General features: G+C 44.6%; 1 protein-coding gene across 1 annotated transcript in view; it reads right to left on the minus strand.

Annotated features, from left to right (window-relative positions):
- Nucleotides 1–14,500, minus strand: part of Gbb (glass bottom boat) — a 42,568-nt gene extending 28,068 nt beyond the window's left edge. The window contains exon 1 of the mRNA XM_076801908.1: nt 12,983–14,500. Within this exon, the coding sequence (XP_076658023.1) occupies nt 12,983–13,436 (454 nt within the window). The 5' untranslated portion in view covers nt 13,437–14,500. The remainder of the gene's footprint in view (nt 1–12,982) is intronic.
- Between the last annotated feature and the right edge of the window lie 6,771 nt (nt 14,501–21,271).

Genomic DNA, 21,271 nt, shown 5'->3' on the forward strand with positions numbered 1-21,271 from the left:
TAAAAGATCGTCGTACGTCTTGTACGTCATAATTTCGCATCGTCGCGAAGTCGTTTTAATAAGTATAGCTGTAAAATAAATCACAAGACAACGGGTTGTGCGAATTCTAGGAGTAACACGAACGCGTTTCCTGTTCTGAGAATGCGTTGCTATGATCACGTTAATACGGAATCTTGAACGGGAGTCTGTTCGCCATCTTCCGTTTTCGAAGATCGTTCCGTAAGAAAATTTCTACAAAATTGTTAATTCTGTGACGTACACGGCCAGAACCTTTACTCCGATGTAGATTGAAACGCTCGAGCAAATTATTCGCATAACTTTGTAATGGGTTTGCGCGCCAAATAACAAATTGAAAAGAGACAAGGTGTTGATATTTATCGTCGGTCGTGGAGGCATTAAAGCCGAAGTAATTGTCAATAAATTGTCGCCTGGTTGTCAGGGAATTAGCATTAAAAATAACGTCTGATACGCGGCGATGTTCCATAGAGAAGTCAGGTGCGAAAAGGTCAAGAGCAAACCGCCTCTAAAAATGATAAGCAAAACATCCTACCTCTGAATTATCGATGACTTTGTCACCTGGTGGATTGCAGATTTATTCGGAATTATCGACGGACACGGATTCCGAGATTCTAATTAGTATACAATTTGAATACACGATGTCCGCGATCAATAACGTTGAGAAAACCGAGCGAACATAATGAATGATTTTTCTTATTGCCTCGCGCAGCCACCTGGCGCGTTTACGTAACACATAATGATATTCCAACTATAGACCATTCACGTTCAAATTGGCCGATTGATTTCAAAATTTTCATTAACCGTTCCCCACCTCGGGCATAACGCGCCGCGTAATCGAACTTTACGCCTGCCACTCTAATCGCTGCTAAGTGGACGTTCACCGCCCACGCAACAATATTTATTATAATCAATTTCACACACGATTACGACTTTGGTAAATAGCGAAAACGAGGCGAAGACAGATGATCACAAAATTAAATACCGCGTGCGTGCCCGAATAAAACGATAGCAAATTGCTGTAGCAATATTTTCCTCCTATCTTTGATGCATTATTCAACAAAATTATATTATGCAGTTCAAGCAAGGGAAACGCAAATATTTGTATATGCCACATAGTTTCCGTAAAATTGAGCACACTTTGCTGGAGCCTATAATTCGAGAAATGCTTCGAACGAAGGTTGCTCGGATTTGTGAGAGCTGTTCCACCGTGGCAAAATTTTAGCTACGGTAACGAGCAAAACTGAGTCTACACTATTTGAAGCAACATGATTTTTTAAAAATTAGATCAAATGACTTGAATGTTATTGAGAAGCTAGAAGGATTAGTTTATTAGACGAGGTGTACAACATTTTTGAAGAAAGTTTGAATTGGTCGGAATCGCAAAAGAAATGGTAAAAGTTGGTTTTTCAGCTTTTTTGTCTGAGCCTGTTTTGAAAATTTAAAAAATGTGTTTGATTCGCTTGAATAAATTCGTTTACGCGTTATAAACGCTTAAAAGTGGAAAAATTGCCATTTTTCACGATTTTCGACTTAAAATCGCTTATTTTTAATCGTTTATAACTCGTAAACGAATTAACCAATATCGGTGAAATTTTCAGCATGGATATAATTTATTCGAGCGAATCAAATACATTCTTTCAACTTTTACTATTTCTTTTGCGATTCCGATCAATTCAAACTTTTTTCGAAAATTTTGTACACCTCGTCTAATAAACTAATCCTTCTAACTTCTCAATAACATTCAAGTCATTTGATCTAATTTTTAAAAAGTTATGTCGCTTCAAATAGTGTAGACTCAGTTTTGCTCGTTACGGTATATTTAATTTTGCAAAATTGGAAGAATCTGCCGTTTCGAACGGGACGCAGGATGTGACGGTGCTGCGAAAGGTTTGCGCGTGCGAACGAAATCGAAACGAAAGCCTAGCTATCTCTCGATGACTTGGACGGGTTCGTAGAGAGCGGGTTGCAGTCTATTTAGCTCTTGTCGTCCTTGTAGCTGTAGCAAAGGCTCCGATGGTCGCCGCGAGCGGCCACAGTAGCGGATCACATTCAAATCAATTTTTTCCCCGGCGATCGACACAATTATTTGCAGATCCCGCCTGCACCGCCGCCGCTCGGGTTCGCAAACAATACGCGCGAGAACGCGGCGTCGGAGAAAGAAGGATCGAAGGATATCGGAAGGGGGTGCCGAGGGGCGAGCGATGGCAATCAATTAAGACCCGCCCCGGGCGTCGTATAACGTAATAACGCAATTTAATTTATGCCGGTTTTTATCGGACGCCCGGAGTTCCCAGTACTGGGTTGGGTACATATGTCGAATAAGTTATGGTTATGGGTATCAATTTATATGCATGCCGCATATCGCGTCGAAGAGCCTAGAACGTTTCTCACCGCGAGCCACGGCATCAGACCTCTCCGGAGATAAAGCAGGAGGGACAGATAAGCGCGAACGAGGAAAAGGGACCAACCGCTTTCCGAGAACTGTTCGAATGCGGTTCTTCTTCTGCCACCCTCGCGAGAGCAGACGCGAGAGTCTCCCGATGCTCTTTCTCTCCCTCTCTCTCTCTCGAAAACCGATCTGCGGATTTCCTGCATCGCAGTTTTCTGCCGATCCATTAACACTCTGCCGAACGACACAATTTCTTTTTATCAGACTTGAAAATTTGCTTCTATCACCCCGTCCGTTAGAGCTCTTTGATGACGCCATTTTCTTCGTCAAACTTGAAAATTCATTTTTATTACAATCAGCACCGTGACTGTCGCCGTTATTGGCACGACTTTACGACGACACAGTTCCTTATCAAACATCAAAATTTCTTTCTATTACCATCCATCAGCACCGTTGACTGCCACCGTTAGTTCCACGATTTTATGCGAATGACACAAATCTTTTTAGCAAACTTGAACATTCGTTTCCATCACCATTCGTTAGCTGTTTGACTGCCACCGTTAGTTCCACAATGTCATGACACTATTTTACTTGATCAAACTTGAAAGTTTATTTTTATTGCAATACATTAAGACGTTGACTGCTGCGCTTATAACACAGTTTATGTAGCAGACAAAACCAATTTTGAAGATTTCAAAAATCCCTTTGAGGTACGTGCATATCTCACTGAAGACTACATCGTGTTCGAATTTGGACGAAATCCGAAACAGTACAGTGATTTCTCTATATATGTCGCTGGATGATAAACGTCGCGGAATTATCCCTACCACCACGGGGTATACCCTCTGAGGGGCCAAGGAGTGCGGACGCCGAGGAGTGTAAACATAACACAGCCGGGAGTATGTGTTCTGGACGATATATGTCGCTGGCAAGACCCGTGCTGCTGACATATATCGAGAATTCACTGTACTCCGAAAAGACATTGTACATTGTTTCGATTTTAACACGTTCGCGGACGCAAATGCTATAGCATTCATTTTCATAGTGATGCAAAATGACGTGAATGCCATAGCATTCAAACTTTAAAGCCAATTTTTATTCATTTAATTTTATACAACCTAAAGTTTTTGTAATTAATATAAATTTCAAATTAAAATTTGTGTTTGTAATTAATATAAATTTCAAATTAGAATTTGTTTTTGTAATTAATATACATTCCATTTGTCATTACTAATGACAGTTAACTTATTATTATTGTTTATTTCTAATCAGATTTCGGATAGTACAACTAGCTTCAAGAAAAATTGCCTGTCTATTGTTGCAGCTCACTGAAATTTTTACTGTCCGTGAACGTGTTAACAAACTTTTGTGATCACTAGCGTGGCAGTGAACGTGTTAACAGATTCGCTACCGACGGCACACATGTGCAACGATTTTCGCATAATAAGAATTCAATCAATTTTTGTGCTTCACTGAAAATTGTAATGTATAATACAGTGTGTGACAATATTCTTGCGAGGGAAGCCGCAGGGGAGTTTGTTCGGCGTTCGGCGCGTTAATTTCGGCAATTCGTACCTGTTGAGAAAACCGCGAGAACCACCAAGGAAGTGTCGAAATGATAGTAAACGAAGGAACAGTGATCGGAGCCGCGGATTTGCGTTACACGACCTTCCCCCCGCATTCGGTGCACATCAAGATGCAAATGTGGACGAGTTTACATGCGAGCGTTCGCTCGAGTTCGAGGCCGTATGAATAAAGCGACGCAAGGCGAACGCGGAAGGCTGTGAAATTAATAGATTACGTTCGCCAACCGTACGAAAAAAATGTTTCATTACCCGTACTCTTTGCGCCACCCCTTTGTCTTCCGAAACAATCAATTTATTTCCCCTTTGCCAAGAACTCCTTGCGAATCGAACGGAGTTACTTCGAACTCTCGATGCTTATTGTGCTCTCTCGTCGAATTGTTTATTAATGTTTCAATAATTTTGCCGACAATCTATTCGCCATTGGCCGTACAAGTTAATTGCTAGCTCGTTTCAGAACAGCGGAAATAAATGGCGGGGCAACACGGACTGCCTTTGTATCGAAGGAACGTTCGCTTAATCGTACGGATAATTGATTTCCGTTTTGATTTTCACGGTCGAGCAATATTTCAAACCGTGGCTTTTCTGACACCGACAGCTTTTACAGTAAATCCTGTCAGGGACGAGAGGCCGGAAACGTACGGTCTCGGAAAGGCAATGTTTCATCGCCTGTCGCGTAGAAGATCTTCGTGAAAGATAAGATTTTTACCTGGTGTATATCCACCGAAACTGTTCACCGCGCTCCCGTAACTGAAACATCAATGGCGGAGCCGCTGTTCTCGATAATGAAAAAATATGGAGATTATCGCGCGGCCAATCGCAATTAGCTTCGTTATTTATTCGAATTCGTAATTGCGCCAGCGCGTCAGAAGCCTCCACCGATCCGTCTCTGTCGGGAGTCCCAGCATGATCTACCGATTTTCAAATTTTAACAACGATACATTGCCCGATTCACGACGAGAAAAAACCGAGTTCACACTAGAACTACCGAGTAATAAATACAACTGATGAATATTGCTTTGTAATAATGACGAGACTACATCTATTCAAACCTAACGCCATTTTTATTCTAACATGTGCTTCGATGAAAAGGTTCATTCAAAACATTCTGACGAAAACATTTTTATATTTTCAGTAATTGTGAAAGAAAAAATCAGGAACCAGTCATTTTGACTGGTTAAACATTGTCTACTGACATCTATATGTTATTTTAAAATTATTGAAATGATCGCAGATACGAAGAGATTTTTATATTTCTTGCAGTTGACAGTTTTCGTTCTGCCCGAAGATCCGCAGGCTACTCACAATAGTCATCGCATAAACGATCGTTGAAGGTGCCATTTACCTTCTATTGTATTAATTTATACTTTGTTACCAATCGACAATTATTCCGATGTGAAAATTGATTATTAATTGATTATTAGCAGCAATAGAGGGACTGTCTAGAATAAGTACCATCGACGCTGTAAATGATCCTAAGCATGTGCCATTATTAGAAAGACGAAGTTAAACGATTTCCTGGATTAGTTTTTCCACAAACCACCGATAAAAATATCAGAGTGCCCAGTATTTGAGAGGTGAAAAATAAACGGCCCTGATTGTTCAGCGAACCCAGCGCCAATGACAACAACGATGGCTGCTTGATCAGGATAAACGGCACCGGAAGCTTCCGTTCTGTTCGAACGGCTCGACGGCACGTCAGCGTCCGCGGCAAATTATTCATACGGGATAAATCTCGCGTCTCACAGATTCGGTTCAACGAACCTTGCAAAGGGGAATTCCCTAGCTCGGAGGAGAGCTCCTTTCCCGAAAGACGATGCCGCGGTGGCATCGTAAATTGTTCCGCGTTCAGCCGTCGTGACGCGAATAGAGCACGCGGAATGGTAATTCTCCGAGTGAATGAACCAGCGAGAGACAGGTGTTTCTCGGAATCGGGCCTATCTTTCCGACAAAAGCTCCGCGCTTTTTCCGCGAAACCTTTCGGCAAACCGTCGAAAGGCCGATCTTCGAGAAACCGGATCGCGATCCTCGATCCGCGGATTCAGGCCGAAACTAACGGAATTATCCGCGTTCGCTTGCAATTAGAGCTGCAGAGGTATTCACCGGAAATCGAGGTGAACAGTTATGTCGTTCGTGTCTAAGAAATTTCGAAATTCCGTGCTTCTCTTACGGAAAATGTCCGAGCCCGTGGAATTTTTCGGAAATTTATTTGGAAAGTGTCCTCGCGTTGCGGATGTTTTAGATTCTGTTTCGGAAAAGTTCCGCGGGGACAAGTGAGTTTAGAATGTTTTTTAAACGTGCTTCTGTAACAGACAAATAATGTATCATCGATAGACTACGGATTTGGTGTGTTCATGACAAAAATTGGTGAGCGAAGTTTCGAACAGCGGATAAATCAAAAGAATTTAAGAACTTTTATAAATTATTGAAGGAAAGAAAGAAACTTGAAATTATGTGGTTCCTGTGTCTTGCTGTTTATGCATCTTGTAATTTCCAGGGCCTCGAACAAAGTATAGTTTTCGCTAAAACTGAGTCCACCCTACGAGAAAATAATGTACCATTAATTTGCCTGGTAATTTGAACAGCAGACGATGTTTCTAACGGACTGGATGAACACACTAAACAATAACTTGTCTGATAATTAGACTGCGGATCTCTATGCGAAATAAACATTTTGAAGTCGAATAAAAATGTGTTTCCTCTTTTAACGGTTTTATTAAATTAAAAATAGTGTGACGGTGCTGCCAAATTCATAAATGCATAAAATCGGCAGTTTACTAGTAATTTCAATGACAGATGATTTTCCCAGAGGACTGTAAGTTGAACGTGCAAGAAAGCAATACCAATCAGTTTTACAATTGTACAACGATCGAAACAATTCCCCACGTGCGAATGACGATTTGCTTAATTCGGTTGATAGGTTAAGTGAAAAAACGGAGGAACACTGTGTAACTGTACTTGGCCGAGACCCGGGGAACACGGAGGATCGAGAGGTGCGCCAGATTGTCTGGGATCTCCCTATCAAAAGCGAACCGGAAACCGGGCGATTTCACGCGTTAGCCTCGATCGACTTGGATCGTTTTCGTGATCACGAATCCGCTATAACCGGCCCTCCCCGACGTCCCGCCTGTGATTTCACACATCGAGAACGTGTTCGAGATGTCCTTGTAATTTATCTTCCTCGAACTTTCTAGAAGAATTCACCGGTGTTACTCGCATACTCGCTCGCTCGAATCGTGCGCGCGCGCGCGCGCAACCAATCAGGCAACACCGACGAAAAGGATTCCGGCCGAATAGAAAGTTCTATGATGAGAGCAAGCATTTGCATAAGACGACCGCAACGAAAGTGGAAACTGTCTGTCCTCCTCTCTCACTCTCACTCTCTCTCTCTCTCTCTCTCTCTCTCTCTCTCTCTCTCTCTCTCTCTCTCTCTCTACCTCTCCTTCTCTCTCATTCTTTCTTTCTCTTTGTCCGTTTCCGCGCCCCCGCCGATTTTTCGAGAGATCCGCGCCGATTTCGATCATCCGAACGCGCGTGACATAACCGGAGAATTATGTTCAAGGGTCCGACGAAGAATTCACGATGGGCGGTCTGCATGAACGGTTGCCAGGACCTTACGGGAAATACACATGTATCTGCGGCGAGTAGAAAGTTCTCACCGATCTACGGTGCCCCGAAACGTATTCCCGACGCGAAAAACGCCCGGAAAAGGTCCCCTCTTTATCACCTTTCGGCATCTTTGCGAAACTCTTCAAGAAATCGCTGCCAGAAAACTGTACCTAGATACCACCCTTAAGTTTCGCATGAGCTACAAACGTCATCCAGGGACTGGGGAATCTTCTGCAGAAATTGGAAATTTCGCGATTGCAAGAAGCTTCATAGACATCCATTACTTCTTTTAATCATTTTAATAAGTTACAAAGAACATAATCGTATTCTTAACCCTTGACCCTTAAATGCATGAGTGTGGTCCGCAAAGGACCCCAGTGTTGGATTTTGTGTTAACATTTTTAGCCGCGCCATTTGTGAACTGAGAGTTCAGCTATTTGTTTCTGTCAATATTTAGGTTACGTTTAACGTGTTTACGGAAATAAATTGTTGCTGTAATCGAAGTTAGCAAGGAATTAGGTAAGTGGGGTCCTCAATGGACCCCATGTATGAATTCATGTTCTTAATATTTAGTTTACCTATGCACTTAAGGGTTGAGTGGTACCAGGTCTTCTCTAAAATTCTGTCTAAATTTTCTCAGTTACCTTTAGCTATGTAATTCAGGACTGAATAATCCAAATGTGCTAAAGAAGGTCAACGAAACTTGACGTTGACAATTATCGTGCAGTAGTAGCGAAAGTTGGTGTACAGAAATATTATTGAAAGACTCCAGTATATAAATTAAGTCGTCTGAATTCTCACTGTTCTGTGTTTCACCCGTTCATTTTCGTCATAATTGCATAAAATCCACGGACCATTAATAACGAATAAAATAAACGAAAAATAGCCGAGGCCTTTCTCATTGATTGCTCTATTCGACGCAGAATAAACAATGGTGCAAATGTACTTTCGGTCCCGAATCCGAAGAAAACCGTGGACATACATTCTCTCTATATGTCGCCAAGGCCTGGATGATAAACGTCGCGGAATTATCCCCACTACCGCGAAGCTCGAGAGGCCTCGGTAACCATAACACCGGCCGGGTACGTCTCCTGGACGATACACGACGCTGGCCGTGTTGTTGACATATATCGCGAATTTTCTGTACTGGCGAAATAACTATGATTTCGTCTCGATCTGCTCGGGGTACGTTGGGGCGTTGATTTGCGCGGTTCGCAACGGTCGCGGCGAGGTTTTCGCGTGTAACGCGGTGGCAAAAGCGAGTGAACCGGGCTCGAATAACAAATCAGTTGCGTCATACGACGAAATTGAGTCGAACGCGCGTCATATCGCGTCGAAAAGTCGCAGACGGAACGGTTCCGTTAGAGAAGAGAAGAAAAAGGAGCGACGCTCGGCCGAGGGAAACGGAGGAATTGGAGCTGAAACTGGTTTCTTAATCGGCAGATTTGAATTCAGAAACAGCTTTGAAAATGTTTTCGAACCGATCGATGTAATTAATGCACTCTGCATAAGTTTACTTCGGGATTATAAATCGCTTTGACCAACTGGATTCTACCGGTTTCGAAGCAGTTCTCGTGGGTGTGAGCATTCTGCGGCACGGAATGCCTCGTCTAGCGTTTCTTCGGTGACTTTGGCAGATCCTCGGCTCGATCTCTCGGACGATCGTTCGACGATCGACGCGAATCTCGATCTCGCGAAGCCGTTCCCCTTCCCTGAACACCGGAATCCGTGATCGAGAAGGGAAGGACGGCAACTGAAAACGACCAGACCTAACTTTTCGGCAGTCGTCTCTGCGTTCAAGTAGGACTCGGAGAAGAATAGCGACGAATAATATACAAACAAATGAAAATTCACAAAAATGTGCAACATTTGGAAATTCGCGAACATCCACGAATTAATTGTTAATACGGAATGGCAGAATGGAGCAGCTGTTAGAAACAGCGAGAAGATTGAAAGAACTGAAATCCTTTTAAAACTATTATAGCAAAATCTAATGAAATATTATTCATTTGCGAGTGTAGATCACATTTTTCCAGGACATTGCATGGTTCGGTGAAGTTATAGTTGAAGTAAGAATCGTCACAAAGATGCGATGAAGAGAGAAGTTGGCGAGTGTAGCATGCAAAAAACTGTTGTCGATACTACGGTGTTGCTATCTGTTACTAGATCTTACTAGTTTAAAGGTAGAACCTCGATTTCCGTGGCTGTTCTGCGGGTTCTCGTCCCATAATATCCGGTAGGCAATAGTAAATCGATCCACGCAGCTCGATCCGGCGCACGAAAATACGTCGCGAAATGTATCGAATCCCTTTGCGCGTTCACCGCCATTTTTTGAACGTTCAATTAAAAAAAAAAACAGTTTTTCATCATTGATATGCTTTGGCAGAAGAACTTTTTATCATTCGTAGAACACAAATACTCTACAATGCGACAAAAAATCAAAAAATTGATTTCTTCCAGTTTGGATGACTGCAAGAATTTTAACAAAAACTCCTCCGTTCTACTAACTCGAATGGTTTGAAAATGACGCAAGTATTCTTAACGCAGCCTTCACACTTACAATATTTCATAAAACATAACGATCCTCTCATAAAATAAAAAAAAATTGTCACAGGGAATTTATAGCTTCGCACGAAGCACAGAGATTTCTTGATACATGTCGTCAAGGCCTGGATGGTAAACGTCGCGGAATTATCCCCACTACCGCGGGCTATACCTCGTGAGGAAAGCTCAAGTATGTCTCCTGGACGATACAAGACGCCGGCAAGACCAGTATTGTTGACATAACTCTTTGGGGCTAGGTGGGTTAAAAACTGTCCCACCTTTTGCTTAGCTTTTTATGCATGGTGGGACATATTTTAAGCCACCTCGAAAAGTTGAAGTTACTCATAGTCGTACAGTTTAACATTTTATTTCAATTTTCTCGTTCAGTCGGCAATGCTGTGCACCAATGGTAGATAAGTGAAAAGAAAATTTATGCAAATCAAAACGCATCGGTAAGTTGTGTGTGCTGCTACGATTAAGGTTGGCGCATTGTGTGACGCGGTGAATTCGCAAAATTCTGTGCAACTAAGCTTTTTATTTTCTTTAAAATCGTGTGCCTCAAAGAGTTAAATCAACATAAGAGTGGATCGAATGCGAAATAGTAAGACCGTTCGAAGAATTTGATGATGCCGTTGGATCGCTTTCAATTCGCTGATCTTCTTAAGAAAACAAGAATGCTCTATGCTCTCTGTGGTTCTCGAAACGAACGCGTGCAATTTCGATTTTGCATAAAAATCCACAGTCCGGTCGCCGCACGCGCGCCACGCCGATAGCCGGCGCGTGAAATTCTGCTGAATTTAGGAGACGGAAATAGAACAGTCAATGGTCGTTGATGTCTCGGAAACGGAGAGGGAGCGAATATCGCGGCTTGGCGGAATAATAATAACGCGTTCACCGAAGCAGAAGTCACGGTGGGTTGGATCTATCGATGAGTGCACGCTCAGTCTCCACGCACGGAGACCGCATGTCAAATCGGAATCACGCAGTTCGATCATGGACCTCGCGAGCTAGATGCACGGCGGCGTGCTGCGTTCGCGGAAGCTGTTAGCCTCCGGCTCGGCTGGCTGGAATTCACCGAACGATCGGACATTAAGGACGCCATAGACCAGACGTCACCCGGAACATCGAGATTACTCCCTTCGAACTGTTACCATTGTCGCGAAGATCTCTTCTCCGCGTTGCTTGTCTCTCTCGAAAGAAGCTGTACAAAGCTGCTTAGAAACCTTCAGTTTTTGGAGCAATCAGAACAGACTCTTTCGAGAACTGTGTCTCTTCGTTAGGATAACCACGTTCCTAGAATACGTTTTTCGCCCACCATCGGTTTAGGGTAGAATTATGAATTAAGAGATTACATCGATTTTTCTCAATGTCTGCGTAATGTCATCTGGCCTGACCGCAATGGTGGAGACATCCTACCATAGCAATGAATCGGTTGTTAGGTAGGCTTGGACCAATTTGCCATTTGTGTTTTGCAGTTAAGGTGTATTTGCAACTGTAATTCGATTGCCAGGGAGCCTACCAGAGCTCACAGGTCCACTCTCGACGAAGAAAAATAGAGACTGAGTCAGAATGATCCTCTGAGTGATGGTATTGTGTGGCCCACTTCGGAAGGAGGAGTGACCTAGATGCCTGGAATAAGATCTCGCCTATCAGAAACCAGGATGCTGAGATAGAAGAGCAGTCATCTACGCTTCGAAAGGACAAGTTCAAGAAGACCCTCTGCAAGGTGCATCACGAGTCGACAGTATACTGGCTTAAGCACGTGGACACACTGAGAAAGGATCAGACGGATCTACGGTCACTCTGTACCCCTTTGCTGCAATGCATTTTCCAAGAGAAGCAACCCTTGGTTCTCTTGCTGAAGACGCTAGCGTTTAGGTCTCGCGATTCGCTAACGTTGGATCTCCCAGCTGAAAAGCTCGAGTCTTTTTCGGGCCGTTCGGGCCGCAAGGGACTCGAGTGACAATGTTGGCCCGGGGACTGCGGGGAGAGGAAAGTCGGGGCGTAAGATAGAAACCAAGGCGTACCGATGGAGCAGCTCCGAACGGCTCGAGCCTTTCGCGGATCGAGACTCGAGCTTTCTCCGGCGGCTCGAGCCGAAAATGTTCGATGACCCAACACTGGCAAGGACACAAAGATGTGCCACTGTACACAGCTCCTTGTCGGAGTCCCTTTTCTAAACGAAGAAACCTTTGTTTGTCTGAAAATACGTATAGGCTAGACTGAAACTGTTTCTGGAATCGGAAGAGCAGTACAGTGATTTCTCTGTATATGTCGCGAAGGCTTGGATGATAAACGTCGCGGAATTCTCCCCACCGCCACGAGGTATACCCCGTAAACGGTCACGAAGCTCGAGAGGCCTCGGTAAACATAACACGGCTCGGGTATGTCTCCTGGACGATATACGACGCTGGCAGGACTCGTGTTGTTGACATATATCGAGAATTCACTGTACTGCACGGAGATCGTCAGTTATGCATCTACGAACTCAGGGATAAGGGAAGTAGGATAGCTCTGCCTAATGTCCTCTAAGGAGTGCTTCATCTATTAAATTGTTTATAATAAAGTTTGTATATGCTCTGCAATTCCGTACAGTGGCTCGTCTCGCGAGAATATACATGACACGGGAATTATCCTCTTATAGATACGTCGTACCCCTTGTCCATCGGATTGAGGATTCTCATCTTCGAAAAACTAGGCTAGACAAGCAGCAGTTTCTCCAGAGATCTACGGATGATGACACACAGACACGAAGAGAAAGAGAGAGAGAGAGAGAGAGAGAGGTGGGTAGGGTCAATAGCGAGAGGAAATAGAGAAGCGGGCCAGAATAATGACTTACTGTGCGCGGTAAAGGTCATGATGACGTCGCTCTGGTCGATGGCCCTGAGATCTTGACCGGTAAGGTCGAACTCGCTGACCCTCCGTTGCTCGCCGATTGGCTTCTCGTCTTCGTCCTCGCCGAGCGCGTTCTTGTATATGTCCAGGAGGAACTTGGGCGCCGACCTCTTGACCTGGGGCGGCCTGCCGGCAGTGTTCCTCGGCCGGTCGGGCAGCCCGAGGAGGTTCAGTATCTCGTGCTCGACCTCCCGTTTCTCCCTCTGGCTCACCACCCTGTGGACGACCGTCTGGTCGAATCCGTTGTCGACGTAGAGGCCGCTCATCCTGTCCGCGGCGGCGGTGCTCGTCAGCCCGGCGAGGATCGTCCCGAGGATCAGCAGGGGCGCGAGACGGCGCGGCGACATCTCGCCGCGTCTTTCCGCTCGGTCGCGACACGGCCCGGAAGAGCCCACCATTCTGTCTCCGGCCGCTTCCACCACCACCTCCACCAACACCACCTCCCCCTACGCCACCGCCTCCTCCTCCTCCTACGTCGGGGCTCGCACGACGACGACGTCGTCGTCGTCGTCGTCGTTCCTATCGAGCCACCAACGTGGACGCCGAGCGGGACCGCCGCGACGGCGATCGAGCCGCGATCGAGCCGCGATCGACCGCTCTATCCAACACCGCACAAACCTCCGGACACTACCGTCTTCCACCTTCCTCGATTCTCTTCGAGATCCTCCTCTTACCGATCGCAATATCGCCCCCTCTTCTCGATCCCTACGCTCCGCGCATCGGTCGATCGGTGTACTTGTCTATCTGAACATAGCACCGCACAAATTTCAAACACTACCCGTCGTCTTCCACCTTTCTCGATCCTCCTTTCAACCGATCGCCGGTTGCTCCCCTCTTCCCGATGGGATCGACGGGATCTCTACGCTCCGCGCATCCGTCGATCCTTGTACTTGTCTATCTCGATCTAGACACCGCACCAATTACAAACACTATGCCGTCTTCCACCCGAGTTGACCGATAGGTAGATCGGTAAGTCCCGTCGATCCTGGTACTTGTCTATCGGCTCGAACACCGCACAACTTTCAAACACTACCGTCTTCCACGATCCTCTGTTAACCGATCGGTGTATCGGTTCGACTTCTCGGAGGATCGGTAGATCCGCGCATCCAGTGGATCGGATGCTTCGGTTAACACGGTGTCCCAGCACCGATCATCTTCGACCTTTCCTGCCTCTTTTAGTTTTCGCTCGGACACTCGCGGACCCGGCGGGCCGATCTCATAGCCGATTTTCGATCGCGATCCCACGGCTCCGAATGACTCGTTCGAAACACATTGCGCGCACTTTCGTCTGCGATTTAAAGCGATGCACGCCGCGCACGTTCACCAACCGCGATCACGGGTGACTCTCGAGACCGTCTCGGCGAGTACCGGTGACCACTGCCGCCGACTCCCGTGATGCCAGTGCCAGTCTGTTTGTCTGGCCCGTGCCGTGCACCTCCTCGTCGTCGCTGCTCCTCCGTGAGGCCTCACCACCGCCTCCCAGGGCCGTACCGCTCCTCCGACAGAGCCACGCCTCGCTTTTGCCTTCCTTTGCCTTTACCTCTTGACGATCGCGCGCGTTCCCTCGTTTCGCCTCACTTCGCCTCGCCTCGCCTCACTTCGCCTCGCCTCGCCTCGCCTCGCCTCGCCTCGACTCGACTCGCCTCGCTGTTCTCGTCTTACCTCGCCTCGTCTCGTCTCGTCTCGTCTCGTCTCACCTCTCATCGCCTCTCGCATCGTTTTGCCTCTTTGCCTTGCCTTGCCACGCCGGTAGCCACGCGTATGTACATACTGATTCTCTCTTCTACCGTGTTCCTTTCATACACCTTTTCCCTTCCCTGGGCTCTATTCGCTACACGCAACCCTCTTCTGTCACACCAGCGTTTCAATCTTTCCTCGGGACTGGCCTTGGAGCGAGGTGCACCCGTGATCACGGAGAACCATCCTGCGGGAAAAGCTCCACCGATCTTGACGAAATCGGCATCTGTCGATTTTTTCTTTTTTTTTTTTTTGGGACTCCTGTCACTCAAAAAGTGATGGATCATGGTTACTGGTTAGCAATTTTAGCACATTACCCGCTGGCGATTATTTGATAATTCTTCGAACGTCAGTTTTTAAAAGAAAGTTTCAGATTCTAATGCGAAAGAAAATTTCTCGACTTCCTTCTGGTACAGTCGAAGCAGAGCTTGCAATCGGCGTTAAGGGTTAGTTTCTTTTTTAATTAGACTCGCGAATCTAGCCCCTGAAATAGCAAAAACAAAAAGTAATTGATCTGATTTTCCTCGGTATTCAAGACCACGGTATCGATCCAGTTCTGAAGGGAAAATTGTTTTCAATATCCTGAAGAATCCTCATTCGCAAAGGGTTGAAGGTCCAACATCGTCCAATTATTATCGGGTCGCAACTGGACTGTAGGACTTTATGGAAAATAGAAAAATGTCTCTATAGATTGCAAGAAACAGCAGCCAAATGGAAGTTCCTTTCTTCTTTTAATAATTGAGCTGAAACTAATAGGTTGATGTTTTTAAATTCTCGTTTTTGTCATAAACGCATAAAACCCGCAGTCTAATCGTAAGATAAAAGAACCGATGATTTAACAGTGGCAGACTTATTGTTAAATTGCAAAAGGTATCTGCAAGTCTATCCACAATGATTGATTTTGATCGAGGAGGTAGCCAGTAGCCAGCTGAACTGGGTGCGATCAGCATTCCGTGAACGAGAACAATATTATTGACGACGATGGAGGGCCGTGATACGGAGAGCCGCGAAAATGAAGGATAGCTCGTGTACTTACATGCAGAGTGAAACGGTACGCTCACGATTAGATTGTTCGACAAGTGTGCAACGTGTTGCGTATACACGCCGCTTGTACGCCTATTGCGGCATTCGCGGAATGTTGCATGTAACACCGGGTGTTCGCAAGGTTTCGAAGAAGTTCGCGAACGTGTATCACAATGTAACCCGTCTCCGTCTTACGTAATAGAAAGCACGCGGTGTCGTTCGGATACGGGAACGACTGAAACTCGGAATTCAATTTGCATCGGAGCGTCCGCGCTCACGACGTAAAAATTTTTGCTTGCAACCGACCGGAGAACACGTCGCGCTTGCAAATCTCTTTGTTCTTCCTGTAATCGCTGCACGCGGTTGCCAACCAGCGTATTTTTACACCTAAAATGGCTGCTCAAACATTTCCGAGCCAAAAAATTCCAGTCGCATCACCTTAAATCCATTTTTGTTTGCAATGCTAATTCGGTTCGTTAATTTGTTAGTTTGCCCGACTATTGTGGCGGGATTGCATTTTGATAGTTTCAATTTCTGAATTTTATTTCGATCCTTAAAGCCGTAATACTTCTACTTACTATTTTTACGAAAAGGATTAAATTAACAGCGACAATAAAACGGTAAACAGCATTTTAGCAGAATTTCGCAATGGGTGCAATTAAATCGAGAGGGGTACAGACAAGATACGGAAAATTCGATTTTGCCTTTTGAAACGTAATAAGTATGTACAATTAGCACTAAAAATATACAGTACATACGGCCTTCTGAAGATTGCATTTATTTAAATCCCGCGCCATGTATGCTCGAATGAAGAAATCCCGCTAATTTCGAGTAAAAGCGTCGTTATAATTTTAGCAACTGCAAAATTAAAAATGTGGAACTGGTCATCTGATCGGTGATGGTAAATCGTTGGACAAGGTAGAAGAAATGAGTGAGGTGGACGGGCGGGGGGGTATTCGGAAGAATGTTTGAATGGGGCCAGTCCACCGAATTTTCGAAAGCATTTGCACGGCCCTGGGTCATAGAGATAGGACCGCCCCTGCCGAAGAAGTAGGCGGCGTTCACCAGCCCTGATCGTTGGTGTTACTCGGCACTCTAACGTCGTGCCGGAGACCAGGGTTAACGAAGAAACACTGTGCGATGGCGGCCGACCCAGCCTGGAAATTCCTCTAGTTTTTCAACCCCTTGGATCTTTATCAGCTAGCTACGCGGAATTCCAAGCGATAACCGCGCATCAGCGTGTCCTCCGTTTCCGGTGCAGCCTCGAGAACCGAATTTCATTAGCATTTTCAGATGAAGAACTAAAACGGAAATCAATTTTTTGGAATATTTTGAGATTCCTATCGTCTCCAACTACAACAGAATCGATTCACTAATTTTTCCCGTATAATCGCAAAAACGCCCTGTTCTGTTCAAGTTCGCTCAGAAATACATCGTTCCATTGTTTACGGTGGTATAATATAAATTTATATGTATAAATCGTGATCCACTCGCGCCAATTTCGATCCCAGTTAATCCATGCAACTGAAATGTAAACATTTTCCAATTGTTTCATTCAGAAAACGCGAATAAATTCCGTATTATAGTAATTCGAAAATCGCTGTACAATAAAACCAATGACAATTGCTTCTAATGGCGTTTAAAGATTGTATAATAGGTCATTAGAACGCAAGTAACGAGAAGTGATTCAATCTAATGCTAAAATAGAGATCGAGCTTGTCATTAACGATATTTTTAAACGGAGATCTTTATTTGCTCGTTATTTATTTGTTTTGCTCGTGGATGATTCACGAACGGCGTCTGCGCGCCATAAATCACCGCGCAAACATTGTAAATAGCTCATCAACGTGAATGCCAAAAATTACCGATGCCTTTACCCAATTTACAACCGGTGACATCACCGCAGACGCATCTGCTGTTTACAAACAAATCGTCGGATTATTGAATGACGTAAATCAGGCTTGACCATTCTCGAAATTAGCCACCGTCCTGACGACATTTCACAACCACGTGATTTCCATTAATTAATACCATACGAATTACTATAAATAGTACTAGACGTTGCAGAAAAAGATATTAACGCTCATATTAATGCCTGGATAATCCGATTAAAACTGTTCTCGTTGCGAAATGACAAAATTGCTAAGACAGATGTAAACTGAGTTTAATAAATAAGCAATATAAATTGATTTACGCTCGAGGCATAGTATTTAATCGAAACACTCTAAAGTTCAACGCATCAGCATAAATACTCGGTGAAAGAGTAAAACAAATCATTAACAAATGCAGTCCGTACGAATCTGAATTTAACTTAGACAATTATATATTTTTCCACTTTTTAGGATAAAAAATTCTTTGAGAAAACAGGCCGATAAATGATCCAGCCACGTTCGTTGTCGATCGACAAAGTGCCCGATCCCGGTCCAAAGATACGCGGGCTCGTCGTCGAGATAAATTTCCGAAAGACGCGAAACGAGCGTCGCGTTTTTCGCAGGACTATGGAGAAAAGTAAAAAAAAAACGGAGAAGAAGAAGAAGAAGAAAAAAAGAAAAAACGTATGCCGTGTGTCATATTTATGCGCAACCGGCCATAAAAGCAAAAAGGGGCCGGGGTGGGCGGACGACGGTGAAAGCGAATCTGAGTCGGTAGTATCATTAATCTGCCAATAAAGCCAGCGCAAGGCTCGTAATATCCAGTTTGTTGCGAGAAATATTTGTTTACCCGACACGATTTCCTTACTCGCGCGAACGGGGACAAAATTCTGCTCCCGCGGCGGAAGCCTGTCGCAGAGTACTCTCCAGAAAATCTGCAAACATTTTCGGCCGGGCTTAAATAGATTTTCGCGCCCATGAATAATGCACGAGCCCGGATAGAAATTGAAGAGATATTTTTAAATGTGATATCAAGACGCTCGTGCCCGAGAGCCATTTTCTGGGCCTCGGGTCACGTTTTTGCAAGCGGTTTTAATAGTACCAGTCGCCTCTTACCCCGCGAACCCATACGATTCCATAAATCAGCAGACTTTAATACTCACCTTCGTTTGTTGGCTTACGAAGAACAAGAAAAAACTGGTAGATCATTCCTTCCGTAAAGTCTTAATTTATCAAGAGACATTTACAAAAAACATTCACGAAAAATTCCCACTGTTTTTGCACCAACCTGAAACGGCACATAAAATGTGTACAACTTCAGCACTCGAACTACCAAATGTTAACGTTGTCTCTACTAATATTGGTTGGCTTGTATAAAGTCTTAATAAATACTTAATACGTGTCCTAATGAATAAAATAAAAACAACAAGTAGTGTGTCTGTGTTTACAATCGTAATAATTATTGTGAAATGAAAAGTCTGAAAATAGCGATTTCAAGTCGTCTGGTAGTTGCTAAACGGCGCACGAATGGAAAGAGCAAATTTTGGGAGTCTCGCTGATGTCGAAACGTCGGGCGTGGATTTTCGGGCACAGGTGGTTTTAATGGGCTCATTTCGGAGGCGATAATCCCGAAAGTATGATTACCGATCCGTATCGGGCTGATCCAATAAAACGTTGGTAGCTTACAGCCCTGGCACGTCATCCTGCACGTCCGTCGATGAAGCTCCCGAAGAAAAGCAAGAGATCCCTGGCGGTTCACTCCTGTCCCCCACCCTGGGTGTCCTCTCTCCGTCTTACCTGTGCCAGGACCCCCTCTCGCTTTCTCTCTCTCTCTCTCTCTCTCTCTCTCTCTCTCTCTCTCTCTCTCTTTATCTCTCTCCCTCTCTTTCTCAGCCAAGAGAAACAGCTACGGAATAAATAAAGTAAATAGAGGAATATAGGAGGTAAATAAAAAATGTGGCAGCAGAAGAGAGAGGAGCGTGCATGAGAGGGAACGGTGGGAGGGTAGAGAGCCAACAATAAAAAAAAAAGGAGTTAAAGGGAAAGAAGGAGAGGAGAGGAGGGAAAGGGAGAGGGAAAGGAAGGGAGAGTGCCCTCAGGGCGAATTCCCGTCGAGCATCGGCCGCTGCAGAATCCAGAGGTGCGTTCACCGGGGAAATCCCTCCCCCGGAGATTATCTTCTCAAAGAAAACTCGACGACTCTGCACTTTAGTTCAGCCTGCGAACCGAGTGCCCGTTGATTCGCTACATTTCGCCGTAGAAAATCCGGCAGAGGGTAACAACAGGCCTAGCGCACACAAAACAACCGAATTTCAGTGACCCTCATCTAAATGCAAGCCAATACAAACCCCTTTCGTTGTCTTCCCGTTAATCAACTCTCCTCTAGTAAAAAATCGTCTGAACGTCAAGTATTATCCTGTTAGACAACGATGCAAATGTACAGCTATCGGTTGCAAAAGAGTTTCTACGCGGACGTAGAAACAATCATTCTTGTAGTTCTCGTAGTTCTTCTGCCCATCTGAAACTGAAAGAAATAAAAGATTTGTTTATCTACTCTAATTTTTGTAATGGAATTACTAATATTCATATGCTTTTTTTAAGCCTAACATTACCCTCATATTTATAAGAAACTTTTCACTAAAACGTTGAATGTAAAGACAGTATTCGCCGGAAGTGTTTCAGTTTCAAGTTCTTTGTCATTCGTGCGACCGCTCCAGGGTTAACCAAATTGCGTCATGTTCTGCATGCAAATCTCAAAAAAAAAAACAGTATGATATAAATTAAGAAAAATAGATCAACGACCCTTATCTAATCGATTAAACACCAGCAACAAAAATTCGAAGATAATTCGTAGTCTCGTTTAATGAGTTGTATTTATATAAATAGAAAGCTTTCTCTATCCAGTTTCCAGTTTCGCAGAACTCCTGTTTTTATGCCACGGTTACGTTCCCCGCGCTGCACATGTAGCATTGCTCGCAATGATCATTATGAAAGTGAATATTCCACATGTTTGTTCAAAGATCGCTCGAAATCGAGAAATGGATTTTTATAATGCTGCTAATCAAGCGAATCTAATTTTCTTACGGTCCGCGAGATGCAATAAGATCGAGAGATTAATTTCCACAGTCGGTCTTAAATCTCCTATTGTTTACCATTGAATAAATTACTTGAGGTTCGCCGGATTCGCGTGGGTGGCGATTTGGCAGTGGTCGTGGGAAAGATACGCCGAAGGAATCAACGGCTACGTGGAAAAGTACGAAACTGCCTGGTTTTCACCTTGCGGCTGAGTGAACTCTTAGGTTGTCACGAGTCTTGCATACCATTATGTAACATATGTTGAGTTTAACAGATAAGGTAGACAGCTCTGCTAATTTGTTCCTCTCCCTCTCTCACTCTCCACCATTTAAATAGCACATTTGCCGGTGCAACTATACATCAGCTCATAAACAATTTCGCAAGATGAAATACCGGCTGCGCGCGAGTTTCCAGCTCGTGGAAAGTTTATCTCCCCCGTCCGTCCGATTTATAAATCTCCGTTCGATGCCGAGGCTAACAAAAAATTGACTAATGTTCCCAGCGTTGATCAAGAACTTTATTCAACC

Source organism: Halictus rubicundus, chromosome 16 (genome assembly GCF_050948215.1).
Source record: "Halictus rubicundus isolate RS-2024b chromosome 16, iyHalRubi1_principal, whole genome shotgun sequence".
NCBI classification, from domain to species: Eukaryota; Metazoa; Arthropoda; class Insecta; order Hymenoptera; family Halictidae; genus Halictus; species Halictus rubicundus.